Source organism: Theobroma umbraticum, unplaced genomic scaffold (assembly GCF_002168275.2).
Source record: "Theobroma umbraticum cultivar Fairchild unplaced genomic scaffold, ASM216827v3 scaffold_4.1, whole genome shotgun sequence".
Taxonomy (NCBI): domain Eukaryota; kingdom Viridiplantae; phylum Streptophyta; class Magnoliopsida; order Malvales; family Malvaceae; genus Theobroma; species Theobroma umbraticum.
Genome location: NW_018397258.1, coordinates 1,098,570 through 1,116,950, shown reverse-complemented (window position 1 = coordinate 1,116,950; position 18,381 = coordinate 1,098,570). Strand labels below are relative to the sequence as shown.

General features: G+C 35.9%; 3 protein-coding genes across 4 annotated transcripts in view; 1 reads left to right on the top strand and 2 right to left on the bottom strand.

Moving 5' to 3' along the window:
• HUB1 (histone mono-ubiquitination 1) overlaps nt 1-6,753 on the top strand; it is a 9,231-nt gene extending 2,478 nt beyond the window's left edge. For both annotated transcript variants that reach the window (XM_021423938.2, XM_021423939.2), the window contains exons 5-19: nt 19-180; nt 572-765; nt 849-932; nt 1,061-1,180; nt 1,283-1,469; nt 1,573-1,733; nt 1,860-1,931; nt 2,484-2,560; nt 3,604-3,798; nt 4,156-4,228; nt 4,314-4,400; nt 5,305-5,442; nt 5,531-5,733; nt 5,828-5,993; nt 6,294-6,753. In XM_021423938.2, coding sequence (XP_021279613.1) covers nt 19-180; nt 572-765; nt 849-932; nt 1,061-1,180; nt 1,283-1,469; nt 1,573-1,733; nt 1,860-1,931; nt 2,484-2,560; nt 3,604-3,798; nt 4,156-4,228; nt 4,314-4,400; nt 5,305-5,442; nt 5,531-5,733; nt 5,828-5,993; nt 6,294-6,425 — 2,051 coding nt within the window. In that variant the 3' untranslated portion in view covers nt 6,426-6,753. The remainder of the gene's footprint in view (nt 1-18; nt 181-571; nt 766-848; nt 933-1,060; nt 1,181-1,282; nt 1,470-1,572; nt 1,734-1,859; nt 1,932-2,483; nt 2,561-3,603; nt 3,799-4,155; nt 4,229-4,313; nt 4,401-5,304; nt 5,443-5,530; nt 5,734-5,827; nt 5,994-6,293) is intronic.
• Nucleotides 6,754-7,441: 688 nt separating this feature from the next.
• Nucleotides 7,442-10,901, bottom strand: ATG3 (autophagy 3 (APG3)). Its single transcript, XM_021423940.2, has 11 exons — nt 10,694-10,901; nt 10,440-10,620; nt 10,173-10,243; nt 9,946-10,062; nt 9,700-9,863; nt 9,255-9,340; nt 9,067-9,118; nt 8,880-8,945; nt 8,506-8,633; nt 8,120-8,222; nt 7,442-7,797 (listed from the first exon to the last, which is right to left on the bottom strand). Exons 2-10 carry the CDS (start codon nt 10,598-10,600, stop codon nt 8,126-8,128), a joined length of 942 nt encoding a protein of 313 aa, XP_021279615.1. The 5' UTR covers nt 10,601-10,620; nt 10,694-10,901; the 3' UTR covers nt 7,442-7,797; nt 8,120-8,125.
• A 5,314-nt stretch (nt 10,902-16,215) lies between these two features.
• LOC110413716 (Integrase-type DNA-binding superfamily protein) lies at nt 16,216-17,514 on the bottom strand. The gene has a single exon (XM_021424645.2). It carries the CDS (start codon nt 17,481-17,483, stop codon nt 16,590-16,592), a length of 894 nt encoding a protein of 297 aa, XP_021280320.2. The 5' UTR covers nt 17,484-17,514; the 3' UTR covers nt 16,216-16,589.
• Nucleotides 17,515-18,381: the final 867 nt, after the last annotated feature.

Below are 18,381 nucleotides of genomic sequence, written 5' to 3'. Positions count from 1 at the left end.
CATGTCTCTTTACGCTAGGTTCATGCAAGCAGAAGGCATCTACTGAACTAGAATCAGAAGTTAAGAATTTGAGATTAGCAATAGGTGATATTCATTTGAAACACAGATCTTTGGCGAGAGAATTGCAGAGCCATAGAGATATTGATGCAAAGAAAAAGGTTGAGCTTAAACGTATAAAAGGTAACTTTATATATGTGGTTAGAATTGGTCTGGTTATAAGCAGTTGTGACTTCATTGGTTGCCTGGATGAGACATCATTGTTTGGCAACTAAGCAGATGTAGCATGGATAGATATGTTCGTAACACATTTAAGATACATGGATCTTGCATGTATGTGGTGACATGGACAAAATTCTGTATGCATGCCTACGAATGTAATAATGTAAATTTATGCAATCCACACAATTCTTGCACCGTAGACGAACTGCTATCTCCCTCTAATGCTTTGGGTGGCTGATCAATGTGAGCTAACCATCTCATTATGGTTTAAATGCGAGTTAATTATCAAGGTATGAAATGTTGTTGAAGTATCTGTAAGTTTGACTGTCATATTTTGCTTTGTCTTTTGAAGGTGAATTGGAGAGTGCAGTTGCAGAACTGCAGGAAAGTAATTGTAAACTGGCAACTCTTAGAGTGGAAAAAGATGCAACTAAAGGGGCATTTTTCCCTGTCTTAAATCTTGGCAGTAAGCATGTTACTGGTGATAAAGTCAAAGATAAGCAGAGAGCTCTGCAAGAAATGGAGTCCACCCTCAAAGAGATGTTGGTAATTCCCTGCTTTCCTTCGGTTTATCTTGTGAAATTGCTGAAACTGAAAGTTAATCAGAATGATTAATTTGAGCTGCACAGGAACAAGCTTCTTCTCGACTAACAGAACTAAAAGGTCTTCATGAAGAAAGAATAAAATTATTACAACATTCATTAAATTTGCAGGTTTGTTTTATTATTATTACTATTTTTTTCTTCTGTATGTAGTTTCAGTTGTTCTTCTCACTATTACTTCTGAAATGCAGTTCTTTTTATTCAGTCATATAATTTGAATGGGGATTTCTGATTGACAGAACACATTGAAGAGTGTGAAGTGTATTTCTTCTTCCCAACTGTACCTTTTGGTGAGAGATCAACTAGAAAAGTCGAAGTCGGAAGTTTTCCACTATCAAGACTTATTTGAGAAACTACAGGTTGTTACTGGTCGGTACTTTCATTTATGCCTTTTGTCTGTCATTTTTATTGAGATATTCCAATTCCAATGCTTACTATAACCTCCCTCTTAAAACTTTTAGGTTGAGAAAGATAACCTGGCTTGGAGAGAAAAGGAGTTGAGTATAAAAAATGATATAGCTGATGTTTTTCGAAGATCATTGGCAGTTGCTGATTCTAGAGCTTCTCATCTGGGGGCAGAGATACAGCGACAAATTGAAGAAAGAAAGAGAATTGAAGCTAAGCTGGAAGAGGCATCTAGAGAACCGGGTAGGAAGATATATGCTGTTTGCTCTGATTATGAATCATCTGCTGTTTTCATCTTATAGCTATTCTTTTGTGGACAATTTGCTTGAATACATTTACATTTCAGGAAGAAAGGAAATAATTGCAGAGTTTAAAAGCTTGCTGTCTTCATTTCCTGAGGAAATGAGTTCAATGCAGAGTCAATTAGGCAAGTACAAAGAGGCTGCTGTTGATATTCATTCTCTCCGGGCTGATGTGCAATCTCTTTCCAGTATTCTTGATAGGAAGGTTAGTATTTTTATGACTTGTGTGGCTATTCCAGGTTTTGCTTTAAGGGCTTAAAGATCTTTTTTTTTTTCTTATTTTTTGCTATATAGAATTATAAAGAATTTTGAAATAATTATTTGTGAACAGGTGAGAGAGTGTGAGAATTTATCTGTCAAATCTGCTGACCAAGTTGCTGAGATGCATAAGTTGCAAGCCATGGTATGATTGGTTAATAATACTCTATTATTTTGATTGAATCTGTCTTCATAATATACCATACACTGAGTTCTGGAAGCCTGTGAACTTGCCTGTAATGATTTTACATTTTCTATTCAGAAATCTGTTTTCTAAGATGAGATGTTTCCACGATAATTTTCATTTTTGCTCATTATGTTATATAAATATTATCAGTATGAAAGAAAAGAGTAAAAAAGGGGTTTGAAGAGTTAGCTTATTGGATCTCTAAACTTCAGGTCTTTATTTTGCATTCTGTTGTTTGATTATCTACAATTTGCGGGATCTGTGCTTGAACCATTGGTCTGGTAGCCATTGGTGTTTGAATTTTAAGGAGTTGATATAGTGCCTTGATAAATGTATTGGTCAAATTTTTTCTAACCAAGTGAGAAAAATGTGTATGTTGATAAATTGATGCTTGTTCAAATTAAAGCAAGAGGGCCTATTTTTACGAATAAAATCTACTCTCATCAGCCTTCATGCTTAGTTTTTCTCAGAAGGAAAATCTATTTGTTTATATTTTGATTTTTTTTACAGGTCCAGGATTTGAAGGACAGTGATGTGGAGTTGAAGCTGATATTGGAGATGTATAGACGTGAATTTACTGATTCAAGGTCAGGTTATCTATACAGGATGCTTTCTTTTATTATCTTCGGCAGTGAAGTCACATATAATGTAACACATTGAAGTTGACTTTATTTTCCATAGATAATTGATGTGATCGATTGTAAAAGGATTATTGCACATTGTGATCATTAGACCATATACATAGAGGAAGAGGCTGGTTCCAACTCATTTAGAAGTTTTCCCTTCCATGACACAATCAGTTATTTGATTTCATTTAGTGTTAGCCAGCATTCAATTCCTTTCAAAGGAAGAGCATTTCGAAAGGTCTCAACTGGATATACTGAAAAAAGCCTTTACCATTTTAGCTATCATTTTACTGAAGAGGTATTTTTGACCTACCATAGTAAGGGGATAATCTAGTTCACTCTTCACAAGTTTTTAGTCAAAGGATGTGATATCCTGCCCTGCAAACCTTTGACTCTTTTGCTACTGATCGATCTAGTCATGAACCAGGGTGAAGTTGTATCCTCTTTATCTGAGCTTTATAGCAACTAATCTATACCATTTTTTGATCTTGGGGAGGCTTGCCTTGGTATAAGATCTTGTTGATCTGTTCACGACTTAAGCGCCCTTAAGAGCAGAGTTTTCAATCCCCGGTACATATACCTGTGTCTTCGGGAAGCAAATGTTGTCTAACTGTTGTAGGTGCGGACCCTTAGATGATGAGGACAGCTATCTTCCTGAACTAGAAGAATAGGATAGTTAGAGCTAGTAAGGAAGGGCTGGTTCAATTTTGATGTCCTTCTTTGCAAATAAGATAGTTGTAGATCTTTGTCAAAAAAATTTTCCCCTTTAGTGCTTGGAGTTAGAATAAGTGTCTGTTTCTTCTGTACTGTAACTCTTGTGTTTTACAGTAAATTTTTGTCATCTAAGGTGTAAGAGATTGTTGACAATTTTATGTTATCTGGTTATGATATGCTACTTCTGGTTATGTCATGTTATGAGTTGAAATGCTGATCTGGCAACCCTTAATATGGTTCTATCTGATGTTTAGTTCCAGATTCATAGTTTTCTTCCTCTGTGATTGCAGAGATGTTTTGGAAGCGAGAGATTCAGAATACAAGGCATGGGCTCATGTTCAAAGTTTGAAGTCCTCTCTTGATGAGCAAAATTTGGAATTACGTGTTAAGACGGCTAATGAAGCTGAAGCAAGATCCCAACAAAGGTTGGCTGCAGCAGAAGCTGAAATTGCTGACTTGCGACAGAAACTGGAAGCTTCTAAGAGGTAAAACTTGGTTTGTCCTTTCTAGTTATATGATACGACTGGACCTGAGAATGCCACTATTTGAACATCACCAGTTTAAATTTCATAATTTAATATCCCTTTTCTTTTAGTTTGGAAAGAGGATGTTGCATAGACCTTTCCAGCAAAACTGCAATTGTCATTTCTGCATTAGGCCAAATTTTATTTAATGTGCCTAGATGGCTTCATTTTACAGTATTCTGCTGAAATTTTTATTAGCAAAGAAATAAGTGAACTGCAGATGCTATACCTGGTCTTTCTGTAGTTTCTTCCTTTATTTATCAAACCATGGGTTTATGAGAAGCATGTGAAAAAACATTAAATATATTGTTATTTCAGGGATAAGGCTAGGCTTTCTGATTCTTTGAAATCAAAAAATGAAGAAAATGAGGCTTACTTATCCGAAATAGAGGTTAGTTTATTGGCATTTAGTCTTGGCTCTGCCTTTTGTACTATGATGACGTTTTATTGAGGCTGTTAGTTTGGTTTTTCCTCAGTCAATTGGACAGGCATATGATGACATGCAAACACAAAACCAGCAGCTATTGCAGCAAATTACAGAGAGAGATGACTATAACATCAAGGTAATCAATTGGTTTGGTTTATGTTCGTCAGATTCCTATTGAAAAGTTTGTGTCCCAGTGTCATTTTACAGTATTTTTTTTGCTGCTTTCTGCTCTAAAGTGATGGCTCTTGATAATTTATAACTGTGTCTTTATGCTTACTAGGCTTGATTGATTTTGTTTAACTCTTTGTGCTTTTATTAAAACCTCATACGGTCTGCTTATCACCAGCTACCTGCCATGTATTTAGAAGTGAACAGTTCTTTGTATGATCATATATACCTGCATAACAAATTGGAAAAGATGTTTGACCTTGGAATAGAAACTTATACTTTCATACCAACCATGGAAAATAAACAATTAAAAGGGAGGCATTTCCCTTGAGTTAGACATAGGGAGATGCAACATGGGAAGTTGAGTTCTGTGCTTAAGTCTCTATTTGGTTGCTAATTATTCGTGTGAGGATGCATAGATATTCTCCTTGCTGAGATATCTGTTTGATTGGACTTGTGATAATGTGTGTGTTCTTATTCATTTATGTAAAATATTTTTGAGATCTCATGTAGTTAGGGCACTGATTGCGATTTCTGAATAGCCCAATTCTCCAAATATATTCAGGGCAGAGGGTGTAATTGTTCTAAATGTTCCTGACATTTACAAAGGAATGGTGATCCTGGACTTTTAATTTTATTATGAGGGCAGAAGAATGTGCTTATTTTGAAACTTGAAGAGCACTTAATATCTATGGTTTCTTTACAATCTATTCCTCTAAAGGACTTCGGACTTCTAGGTTCATTGTGCAGTTGCTTTACTCTTGCATTCATGTAGAGGATTTCTACTCATAGAGCATCCATGGTCTACTGTAGAGATACTTGTATATTTGCTCTTAGAACTTGATCATGTCGCTTCAATGGTCCTGTTTCAGCTTGTTTTGGAAGGTGTGAAGGCTAAACAACTGCAAGATGCTCTACTCTTGGAGAAACATACCATGGAGAAGGAGATTCAGCAAGCCAGTGCATCCCTTGATTTCTATGTTATGAAAGCAGCAAGAATTGAGGATCAGGCATGCATAACTTATTTTGTGCTACGAAATAATCCCTCTCTAAATAATATGGATATGGTTTTTGAGTCTTGAGTGATTCCTTTTGCAGCTGAGGTTCTTCTCTGACCAGGCCCAGAAACTTGCTGAAGAAAGATTTCAAAACTCAGTTTCATTGGAAAATACACAAAAGCGATTGTCAGATGTGAGAAGATCTTCTCATCAGGCAAGGGAGTCACTGGAGGATTCACAATCTAAGATTGAGAAAGGTCGAGTGGCTTTGACGGAGTTGCAGATAGAAATAGAGAGGGAAAGGTAATAGAATTATCAGTATTTCTTATGATTTTGTTTGTTCTAAGTGCATAAGGTGAATTCATGTCAGTCTCTCTTCTCTTTTTTCATCTATTAGGTTCAACAAGAGAAGACTTGAGGAGGAATTGGGAGTGGTGAAAAGGAAAGTGTTACATCTTCGAGCTGAGACAGAAGGATCATCAATTGTAGAAAGGCTTCAACAAGAACTGAGAGAGTACAAGGAAATACTGAAGTGCAGTATCTGTCTTGACAGACCGAAGGAGGTATATGTGATTCTGATTTAGTATTTAAAGTGGCAATTATTCTACTGGGTCCTTTGGCTTGAGCTTTAATTCTATTTTGCACTGACAATTCGATAGGGTGCTTCTGTACCATTTGATTGCATCACGAATGGATTTTGATTTTGTACCCGTTATATGGGTTCTTTGAAGAATTAAGACTCTTTAACATTGTTTGTTTACTACAGCTTGTTCAGTTCTGTTTCAGACAATGTTGTTACTTTGACTGTTCGTATCCATCTATTCTCTTAATTTTTGCTTAGACATTGTTTGTCCCTTTTTCAGGTAGTCATTACGAAATGCTACCACCTTTTCTGCAACCCTTGTGTACAAAAAATTACTGAGAGTCGTCATCGCAAGTGTCCAGTGTGTGCAGCAAGCTTTGGTGCTAATGATGTTAAACCTGTTTATATCTGATGTTGGAGCTCCCATTAGAACTGCTCGTCCATGAGATTCAGCCAGCATCTCGCGTGCAGGCAACAAGACCTGACATATGAGCACACTCACAGGTTCCCATGTATTGTTATAGTAGTGAGTTGTTAGAAAAGAGTCTAGACAGGAATTAGAGGGTTCCTGTCCATTTGGTCAGTGCAAATCCCTCCCAGATTTGCTTGTTTGGTTCCAAGTTGTTGATTTGACTTAATTTTATTGTATCTATGATGTTTGCCTCTTCATTTAACTGCTTGGGACCACTGGAATCTTTCGATTTGTTATTTGCAGATTAGTCAGAATTGGTCAAATTCTATATCCAGAGCCATGGCCATTGCTTGATCGTATAATGATATAAAATTTATGATGCTATGCCTCAAAAAAGAGAAAAAACAAGATCACTGGAGCACTGCTTTGAAAGTTGGCATTGGGACTAATCCAAGGTTTTCTTTTCCGTCATCAAATCATTTGGAGCATTATTCCAATTTTCAGCTGCACAGATTCTAATATACCATGCTCTTAATATTTTTAGTTCTTTTTTTGCCCAAATCTCACCATTTTTTTATGGTAGGATATGACAGTTTCTTGTTGAAACAAAAATATTTTATATTTTCATTGTTCTTGTATTCATTTTGGAGAAAGAGAACCTCTGTAGTCGCATCATGATCCTTTTTCTTGGAAATTAAATGGGTTTTGGCGTGGCTTGGCAATGACTCAAATTGTTTGATTGGATGATGCGATGGTGTATGGACTAACAATGAAGGTGGTTGTTTGATGTTCTATAAGATCATGTCGTGGGGTAAAATACGTTATGGTCCCGAACGTTACCAATTTCAGTGTGCCAGTTTGGTCCCTGTCGATTGAAAAATCTGAGACTTGCTCTTCTTGGTAATATTGTAAGCATGAGTATCTGCACGAATGTAAATGGTTCAAACTCGAACATTTAAGTATTTGTTTATCTGGCATTAAACATTTAGTAGTACTTCGTACTTACTAATTCACAATTCCAAATTAAATTTTGCCACATCCAATCAACTTACTATACCAAATAATATTTGTGGCACCGACAACATTCCAACCAACAATATTGAAAAAGTTCCAGAATACAGTCTTATAACACAGGTGGTATTTACAAGTGTGCCAATCCTGAGTCCCAGAGTAGGTTGTGACTTATGAACAAACATAGGAAGCAACAGCAATTGCTTCAGAATTATCTGTAATTCGGCCAAGCAGTGCACGCATGGGAGGGTGGTAGTCAAGCGCTGGGTACACTAGGAAGCATCGGAAACATTACAAGCAGAAGCTTCATCATATAGGTATACCGGATTATGAGGCAGCTTTCCAAATTGTCAATCTATAGCTGGAATTCAGTCAAGTATCATAACAGAGAACGTAAATAGTAGAAGCATGAAGATACTTTATAAAGATACTATTTTGGGTTATGATAAACGCAACAGAGTTTCAAGAATTTGACCATGCAGAACCAAAAGTGTGTGGTCATGGATTATACTTTCTTTCTTGAATAATACACTTATAGAGCAGGTTTCATGTGGTTCATAGACCCAAACCAAAAGAAAATGAAGGTGTTGCTAACCATCAGAACTCAACGCAGACTGCATATGATAATATTGACTAGTTAATTGGATCTAAAGCCATGAAAACCTTCTGTTATTGATAGTTACCTTTAATTAAGTGCTGGAGCTGCCAAGATCAAAGTCCATGGTGTAGTCATACTCAATCGTTGGAATTACAGAGGCTACAAATTTCAAGAATAAGAAAAGATATCTGCAATAATTAAGCAGGAAACAGAAATTTATGAGCAAAAGGGTCACACCATGGTAAAAAACTATAACGAGCAAATGGTTCACTGTAACAATTAAATTAGTTGCAATCATGGACTCAAAAAGAACATGCATACAGCAGTTTTATGAAGGTAAGAACACAATGACAGTCATTATAAAGGACAATTGCACCAAAGAGTCATCACACTTGAACACATGTTTCCTCAATAACTAAAAGGGTCAATTCACAACTATTTAGTAGTAAAATGAGGGAGCAAAAGTTCTACTTATCAACTTCAGGTTCTACTCCACGTGACATCAGCACATCAATGATCTTTTTCATCACAGCCCCATGTCTGCATGGATGTACAGATGCATGCTTCCCAGGTAAGTGGGGATGGTCCTCAATAGTAACCTGCATCGAGATAATCAGCATAGAAACATCATGCAACAGGTTAGTTGCCACATATATTAAGTAAAGCACCTCTTATGTTGCAGTGCTCAACTTGTGGAATTTTGACAACACTCGGTTCAAAACCACGAAATGGCTCATTTCGGAGCAATTGCAGATAAAAAAATCACATTGGGAAACCGAAATCCTTATTCCTGCCCATTAAAAATGAACAAAATAGAAAACTATGAATTGGTAAGTACTACAAACCGTTTTATGTGCATGGTCCTGACTAACATCCTCCAGCACTAGCTCTGGTTGTAAAAGCATCCTCGACTATGACCAAATGCAGAGAATGATAGTGATTCAAAGCAAAATTGGTTAGTTCCATTTTTTGCATAAATAAATATAAGATAAAAACCAGTACAAGAAAATGCCCCTAGTCTCTGACACCTACCTCGTCATACCCAGTAAGCCACACACGAGGAGTTTGATAGTATTTGTCATACCTGCAAATAAGATAATGTTAGGCACGTTTGAGCCATCATAAATTGTAGGCTTGAAATCAACTTAAGAAATGCTCAAGTGGACATGTTCTAGAATGAAAACAGATAATCACATTCGCAGGCACCAGAATTGTCTTACGTGATGCTGACATCATAAGTTCGGGTCCTTAAAATATTGTCATCATCAGGCTCTTGAGCAACAAGGTACGTTGACTGTAGAGTTGCCTGCATTGATCAGACACATCAAATCAGTACAATAATATTTCAACCATGCAAGTGTTCAGTAGAAATTAGAATCCATATGCATCAGGAGAGGTTTGCTAAGCAATGAAACAAAAATGATCCTAAATCTGAGCACCTTATCACAATATTTCCTTTCTTCTCTTTTTTATCCCCCTAAATTTAACCTAGATGATGCTGTCTTGAGGTAGGACAGGAAGTGAGTTGATAAGCATTCACTCTTATAGAAGGCCAATATCCACAAATTGGCTACAAAATGAAAATATTAATAATAATAATAATAATGCAATGAGAACCAGCTAGTATTTGAATTTCTAATATCAAATGAGATTCTTAAAACTTACAGCATCAGTCTCAATAACATTGTCAGCTTCTTCAAAATCAGCCATATCGGGTATATCTTCTTCATCTTCACCACCAAAATAAGAAGGTATTGATCTTACAGTCTCATTGTGCCTGATTTCTAAAGTCTCCATTGAGGGCAAGTTTTCCTCCACATCACTTCTATCTGTCAAAAAGAGAAAGTTGTATAGTGTCCGAATTTTCAACTTAAATTCAAAATCAATACTATCTCAGCAGGAATAAGATACCTTTAGGTTTCCCATGAGTTGCCAACCAACCATCATTGTCTTCATTATCAAGAAGAACCTCTCCTCCAGCAGCTTCATATTCTTCTTCCACCGATGCGGCCCTCCTTAGACAAGGCACTGACCACAAAATCAACAAATAATCTTACTACTAATCATGATATGCAATTCAAGGAAAAACAAATGAGACAACAAGAAACGAAATTCTAGTAATATGGTGGTGAGTTTACCATTTCTAGTAATCAAGTATTGCTTTTCAGGCGGTAAATAGGACTTCCTCTTGCTTGGCTCCCCTGATTCCCTAACGTTCAATAAGAATCCACTTACTTAATTATTATACTTCGAATTAAGCAGCCAAAATCAAAATTTTTACAATAAATTAACACATAAATATCAATATAAAGTATAAAAATTAAAATTGATTCATATAATTATTGAACTACCAAAACAAAGTTACAATTTTTTTTTTTAAAATTAAAGCATGGAAAAGACAATACCAAGACCAGGTAGGGCATTTGGAGACGAGATTATCGCCAGCGAGGATGAACTCGGAGACGCTCAAAACTCCTTTCTCTTTAAAAGCAGAGACGGTTCGATGCCCTGTGATTCTCTCCACTGTTCCTTTGAATGCTTCGTGAATCCTCTGAGAAAGCACCATCTTTTTTCGAAATATTTTTTCTAATTCAATTGAAAAAATCGGATCAGAGAAGAGAAAACCCTAAGCGATTCAATCGAAGACGAAGATTGATACCCTAGAGATCCGTACGGACGAGGTAGAGAGAGAAGAAAAAATGGTTCTTGGATGAGTTGCCTTGTGTTGCGCGTCTGCGGTGGAAAAAAGGATACAATGTGGCATACGACTTCTCCCTAATTCTTGAGCTCGCCGCGATTGCCCCACGTTCAAGTCCACGCACGGACCGCTCTGATTTGATTTTTTGGTCGCAAGTGTAGGCTGGAGGATCCCGACCACTTTGTCACAAACCCCAAATTTTATATTATTAATAATTAGTACCAAAATATTAATTTAATCCACAATTTAACTTTAACTAATTAATAGTATCGTAAACATAACTCTAACTAAATATTATTTATAATCTAATTAGATAATATAATATTTTATAATAACTGTAGTTAAATATTTTATATAATTATTTTAACATGAATTATTAGTACTATCAATTTATAAATAAAATTAATAAATTATTGTTGCTCATATAAACATCAAATAAAATTGTTTCTCTATTTATTATGAAGAATTGAATTCATGAATCAAGACGGAATTATATGATCATCTTTAGATTTTGATCAATATCATGATAATTATGGTTTTCATATGATTTTCATGTAACTAATTATCTACTTACGAAAAGAATTATGTTAGCATCCATCACTTATAAATATACATATAATTTAGGTAATATGTCCTCCATACGTATAAGCGAATCATGGTATATCTATGTATTGCAGCCTTGTTTTAATTTTTTATTTGATGGATTAATTCATAGGGCATGGAACTCAAAAGGCTTAAGGATAGATAGTAAAAAAGAAAATAAAAAGAAGAGAAGTAGTTAAACACAAAATGGTGGTATATAGTTTTGATACGTGCAAGCTGAACCCCAAGGCTCTCTTCCGTAAAAGGCACTGGCTTTGTCGGTGCATGGTCCTTTTGTTTCTTTTCTTCTTTTTGATGGTCCAAATTTTTCTTGCGTGTGTATGAAGAGCAGTACAGAGAGATAGGGTTAGTACATAGTGCATTGCCCGTACTGAGAACAACGGGTATTAAATATCGCTATGTTCTCTTGTAAGAAAGAAACAGAAATATAATTATAGTTAGTACATTTGTTTAGCAATGACATTAACTTCCGGTCCAATGGCCACTGAATTAATACACAATACAATTTCCTTTCAAGTCCTAATCAATAGCTGCATAGTACATATGACAGTAACTTTGGATATGGTTGGCTAACTAAGTAAGATCACGATGAATGGGAGATTCCCAAGGCTACACCCCAGAAATTTTCAGTTGCTGAGAATCAATTTCGGCTGGTTTTCATGGTGCTGATCGACATCTCCTTACCAATGATCATAGTCTCTTGTTATGTTGGGCGTCTCCTCTACTGTCTTTCCGGCGAAGGTTTTGTGAGAGCCAGGCTTGAAAGTTGAGTCAGCCTTTGCCTCACCCGGAATCTGTTGGGAGTTTGCATTAATTAGACATGAGAAAGCCTCAATAAATGTTTTGGAGAAAATTTGCTCAACGATTTTCTAATAATGTCGATGAGTTGGTGGGTTTTTAAAAGCCTGACGAAAATTGTTGTATATGTCTCCATTCCTCATCCGAGAGAAATACTGGAGAAAGTCAAAATATTTGAGTACGTGTCTCCCAAAAGGAAGCAACAGTATTTTCTTGTAGACCCAAGCATCCACCAAATGTTTGCGTCCAAACGGTCCGACTCGGCAGAATCATGCCTCTCCGGACCCTTGGAAACCCCATCGAAACTGTGATTTGAGTTGACCCAATTGGTTGATTTATAGGACTATCAGGTCTATATTTGGCTTTACTTTCTGATACTACTTGTTTTAAGCAGAATTTGCACGTTTCGTTTACTCTCATCTCACCTAGACAAAATGCTTCTACCATATGCATTACACTAAGAAAAACACATTGGATTCTTGTAAGTCTCTTGTTTGCTTTCTGCAAAAGAACAAACAAAATGAAAAGAGGATCCCCAGTAGCCTCGTAAAAGGGTAGCCCCTTGACACATCTTTCTGCATGCAGCATGAGATGAACAGCCTTTATGAAAGAAAAAAAATGTTATGTTTGTTTCTTTTCACTTTGGATGCAAAGAAAGAAACTGAGTTTCTGGCCCATCCATGTCAATCTTGTTATTCCACTCTGTCATTTCAGTTCATGCACATGCTTTCTCTTTTCTCTCTTAAACGTTATACACACGGACACAAACACGTATCGCATCTGTTACTTTGGAGCAGCAAATGCATGTTAGTAGCTTACGAGTCTCCATGGTGTGTGAATGCCTCATGAGTAGGAAAGATTTGTTCTGTTCCATCCATTTGCTAAAAGTTGTACTATATATCACTTTTCACTCAAAAAATTGCCCAAGAAGTATAAATAAAAAAGTAGGAAAAGAAAGAAAATTTGTTCACTTCTTTTTAAACGATGCCTTTCCTGTATATTAGTTGACAATATGTTACATAAATTTTAATTACGGATGACCCTACTATAAACTCAATACGATATTATACATATAAATTCATATAAAACCATAACTTAATCTATCAAATATTACTATATATGATCTTGAAAATACAAATGATATATAGATTTGTTAGGAAGTTAATATCGGTCATACGGTGTAGCATGACTATTTTTTTTTTGGTATGGAAATTTTGATATTGTTATTAGTGTAATATAATTAGTCGAATTTATATATCGTTTATGATTTTTAATATAATGCTTGGTTTAATAAAGAAAATAGTCTAACATAGAAATGAGGTGATGGTACATTATACGTAATCCCATTTAGCATGAATATAATATATTCATGCTTATTTATCAAAAGGGTAGTCGAATTTATATATCGTTTATGATTTTTAATATAATGCTTGGTTTAATAAAGAAAATAGTCTAACATAGAAATGAGGTGATGGTACATTATACGTAATCCCATTTAGCATGAATATAATATATTCATGCTTATTTATCAAAAGGGTGCCAAGATCTTGAACGTTGGTTGATATAAAGTTCTGCAAGAAAAATCAGAGACCAAAATGACCGTATGCTAAATCGAGCTTCATTGGGCATGCATGTGAGTTTCCATGATGAATTCCATAAACAAGAGCTAAAAAAATCCTCGTGCTAGTCAGCATTAATCTTTAATTAGTTAATATGATATCCAAAGCTTCTCTCTCTCTCTCTTATATATATTTATATATGCTAGGAAAAAGGGAACATTACATCAAAAGCATGCAAGTATCTCATTGATTTTATGGAAAAAGAATTTGATGCACTATCCTTTCCAACTTGGAAGAAAATCAGATTGGATTCTTTGCCTTTTTCTTCCACTTGTATCCCATTTATAGTTTGTACCCCCGACCTAAGTTTACCATCTCAATTAGACCCTAATCATTATAATTAATTATTCATATTTGTTAGATCAAATCCATAACTCTCTTATCATTAGATTCTTCCTGTCATTTTCCCTTCATGTTCCATGTTTCATTCTTATCATTTTCACGACAAACTGCCATGGCAGATCCCGACTTAAAGTGAATCACCTAGATTTCTTGGTGACATAACATGTTACTAACTATATACTATGATGGTGCCAACCTATACGGTCCAAAGAAGAAGAATACTAGTACAAGATATTTGTGATTTAAGACGATAAAGATCATGAATCAATCATTTAGTCAATAAAACAATCTAATTATATTTCATGCAACATTGATATCTTATTCGATATCATAATAATTGAAAAATATTGCTTGCCTTCATCAACCTTGAAAGATCTCAAAGATGAGAATGTTTTTTTCTTTCTCCTACATGACATCTCTCCTACAAGAATTTATACTAGTCATTTCGCTTTCTAGGCCTAAAGATCATAAGATATTGCAAAATAGAGAGCTAGCCTGAGCTACCAAATTGATGTCCCAACCAATTTTTTTTTATGGTTTACAATAAGTTTTTTCTTTTTTTGGAAAGTTAATTTTATAATAAGTTAGGAAGAGAAATTCAAACTTGTGACATTTTCTTTAGTAATATAGTATAAGATGTGCAAGACTGTCGTTTAATGGACAATATTTTGTTTTGTATATATATCTTCAACCTTTCTTTAGTCATGCCTAATTATTATATTGAGCATTCATTTTTCTAGATTTTTTTTTAATTTCGATTCTAATAATGTAAATAAGAGTTCTTTCTTTACTTCGAGTTTGTTTCTCAACTTACATTTTACAAAATTCGTAATTTGAATATTTTAAAAGTTTATTTAGAAATCGAACTATCTTTAATGAAATTAGAGATTATGTGTGAAACCTTTTATTTTGTCACCTTCAAAAGGTTTTTTTACCATTGAAAAGATGTTAACATTACCCTTTTCTAAGATCTGACTGACAATCAGAGAAACCATTATAACATAATGTCCAAACTCTCACAACATGCACATATGCCATTAAAAAGAAAAAATTGGTGTGATAGGAGAATCTTTCTGACAATATTAGGGATGAAACTTTTCTATATTAATGTAGTTAAACAAGAAACTTACCTACATTTGTTTTTGGTTTTAGGAGTGTGAAACGTTTCCAGTGTCCCTTTCAAATGATTAAATTAGGGTCTTTGGGCTACTTAAGAAAAATGCGACATTATTAGCAAGCTAATAATTCTCCCCCTCGATAGTCGTAAGATTCCAAGATGGTTAACATCTTATCCTTGTCTTTTCCTTCGTTGCATTCTTTGAGGGTTAGTACAGATAATGGAACCCAAAACCAAGTTCCCCAATAATTCCTCCTTAAGACAAAAATTTAACTCAAATGATTAGGTACTTGTGGGTCTCTTAATATATATGGAAATTGCATTACCATATATATTGTCTCTTTCTGAAATCTCTGGCCAATGGCTACGAGAAGTGTGGCTAAATTTATGATGGGGAATAGCAAAATGAGTAGATAATGATGGTGATGTCACTTGGCACTAAGAAACAATGGCCTTTGAACCAAATTTATTGGGGGCAGGGGCCCCTGTATTTTGCCACATAACAGGGTTTGGCAAAAAATGAAGGATAATTTTCTTTTTTGAACTTGGGAAATAACTGTAGTTAGATTATGCTGTCACCTTGTTCGGGTTCTCGTACATGTGTTGTCCACACAGCTTTGGGAATCTCTGTTAGTCTTCCTTTTGCCAAATGATGGTAGGAAAAGTGCTGTTGGGCAAAAGCAGAACTATTCCTCCATCACCATCAATTTTGGGCACTGCAGATCACCCAGCCCTTCGAGAGAAAGAACTTTTGCAATGAAATTAATCATTCACCATATGATGGATTTCATCCTTTGGGTCTTTTTTTTTTTTTTTTTCTGAACCTTTAGATATAGAAGGGTATCTCTTTCTTCTTCTTTTTTTCCATGGTAATTACCTTAGTGTCTATTGAGTCTAAAGTTCCATTAAAATGAAGTATCTAAATATAGCAAGGTGGATACTAGCTAGCTTGTTAGAGTTAATGGCACTGAATTAAATTCATGTGAACCTTTAGGAAGAAAAAGTAAAGAACAATTTCTTGTTTTTGCGAGGCAAAAATACAAAAACAAAAGTTGGAGTGAAGTATGGTTAACACGAATTACACTCAACAAAGAAGCAACTCGCTATTTATTGTTTATATATCTCTGGTGCTCATATTTTACAGTGGAGATTGTAGACAAGCTGAGAACGTTGCCACTGCCATTAATTTGTAACTCTCTGAACCAAAGTAGAAAAGAAACCACCGAATTCAGAAGCGAGTTTTCCTGATTGGGTTTCCTGCTGCTCAGGGAATGCAGTGGGATTATTGTGTGGATAGATGAAGAATTTTGAAAGTTAGAACTCTTGACCATGAAGAAGATTCCATGTACTGAAACTGATCTCTCTTTCCTATAGCTAGCTAGTAGTACTCCCAGGAGAATGGCTCCTCAAGCCGGAACCCAGCATCGACTGCACATATTTGCCATGTTGAAGAATAAGAGCAAAATCCATCGCTTCGATCCGTGGCATCAATCATGAGATCAGGCAGATCAAACAAGGTGTCGTCGTCATCGATAGAGGGTGAACTTGATGATTCTTGTACGTTGTCTGAGGCTGAAGTTTGCGACAAATGTGAAACAGGAAGTTCTTCTTGGCTTGGTCCAACTTCAGCCTCAGCTTCGGCCTCGGCTTCAATGTTGCATCGCCTTGTCTCGAGAAATGTTGCGGCGGCTGCTTGCGAAGCCGCAGCTTGGATGTCCTTGGGAGACGTACTGGCAGGCCGAGGAAGTTCCTTCACCAATTCAGGGAAATTAAGGTAAGCCGACGGGCCTTTGATGGCCAGTGCGGCTACATCATGGGCTCGAGCAGCCATTTCAGCTGTAGGGTATGTTCCAAGCCATATTCTTGATTTCTTCCTTGGTTCTCGGATTTCAGACACCCATTTGCCCCAGCTTCGAATTCGTACTCCACGGTACGTCGGATGCTTGCTGCCATCATCATCATCAAAACTCCTGTGTCTTTTCTTGTTGCTTTCACTATCATTTTCCAAATCTCCAGCTCTCTTTGACCCTTTCGGAGCTACACTGTTTTTTGAAGTTTTCTTGCTTTTATTGGAACCCGAAACCGAGAATGCCGTGGAGGAGGAAGAAGTGGAAGAGGAAGTGGATGTAGAGGAGGAGGTGACGGTGGTAGAGATAACGGAATAGGAGCTAAGCAAGTTGTTATGATGAGCATCATTCTCAATGTTGATATCTCTTTCCATGACAGCTAGAGTCCTAGTTGTAGGCATAGAAGAATTTTGAGTGATTGGCATATAACATATTGGTGTAGGGGGCTTATATGATTCTTTCATGAATTCTGGTTTAAAAAAAATGCATAATCATAAAGAAAAAGAATTAAAGAAGCCTGGGTCCATGGCATAAAGCAATTACAGTTCAGCTAATTTGTTACCCTTGTGGCACATTGAATAAATGTATGCTTGGAGTTGGAGAGATCATCTTTGGGTTTGGCCCTATTCTCATGTCAATTTCTACTATAGTGAATTCAGGCTTGAAAATTTCTCTACCTAATGTATTGGTAATAAACAATTTCCTACTGCTCCATATGGAAAACTTGAAACATTTCCGATCTTTCAACTCATTTATTTGTTTGAGAAAATGGTTGGCTGCAACCATGTACAGTGTACTTCACATGAATGTTGTCTTAGGGCCCTCCGGAAGTCCTTTGAATTTCACATGGTTGCTTTTCTTTTTCTTTTTCTTTCTTTTTTACTTTTGTTTCCCCCCTACCTTTCCCTGTAGCTTTAAGAAAATATCACTACCCACAATTAGTCAATAACAAAGACCAAAGTACCCGACCCTTAGGTTAGCTCATATTGATATGTCATCTCCACCCAACCATCTCTTAACCCTGACCTGGCCTATCTGCCATAGTTTTGTCACTAGTTTCACACTTAAACCTACTATCTATCAATTTCATTTGTTTATTTCAGAGGGTCGTTCTCTCTTCCGTTCAGTTCATTGAACACAACACATTGAAAAATCTTGATTGCTTAGGAAACGGCTTAATTAAATCAATTGGCCAATGGAAATCTTACTAATGTGATAGGATCTGCATAAAATATGTATGTTTGTAAGCATAAACAGATTGTCAAACTGCTTTCAAGCAGCCGTAGAAAGCAAGCATGTGGGTTATGTTAGGAAGGAAAGAGG

Bases quoted from the DNA above. Each gene is read 5' to 3' on its own strand.
- ATG3 (XM_021423940.2), bottom strand. From the start codon at position 10,600: ATGGTGCTTTCTCAGAGGATTCACGAAGCATTCAAAGGAACAGTGGAG. The intron at 9,341-9,699 runs GTAAGTTTTAAG...TGATCAATGCAG, and splicing joins ATGTTATTGAGACTGATGCT to GCAACTCTACAGTCAACGTA. The intron at 9,119-9,254 runs GTAAGACAATTC...TCTTATTTGCAG, and splicing joins ACTTATGATGTCAGCATCAC to GTATGACAAATACTATCAAA.
- LOC110413716 (XM_021424645.2), bottom strand. From the start codon at position 17,483: ATGCCAATCACTCAAAATTCTTCTATGCCTACAACTAGGACTCTAGCT.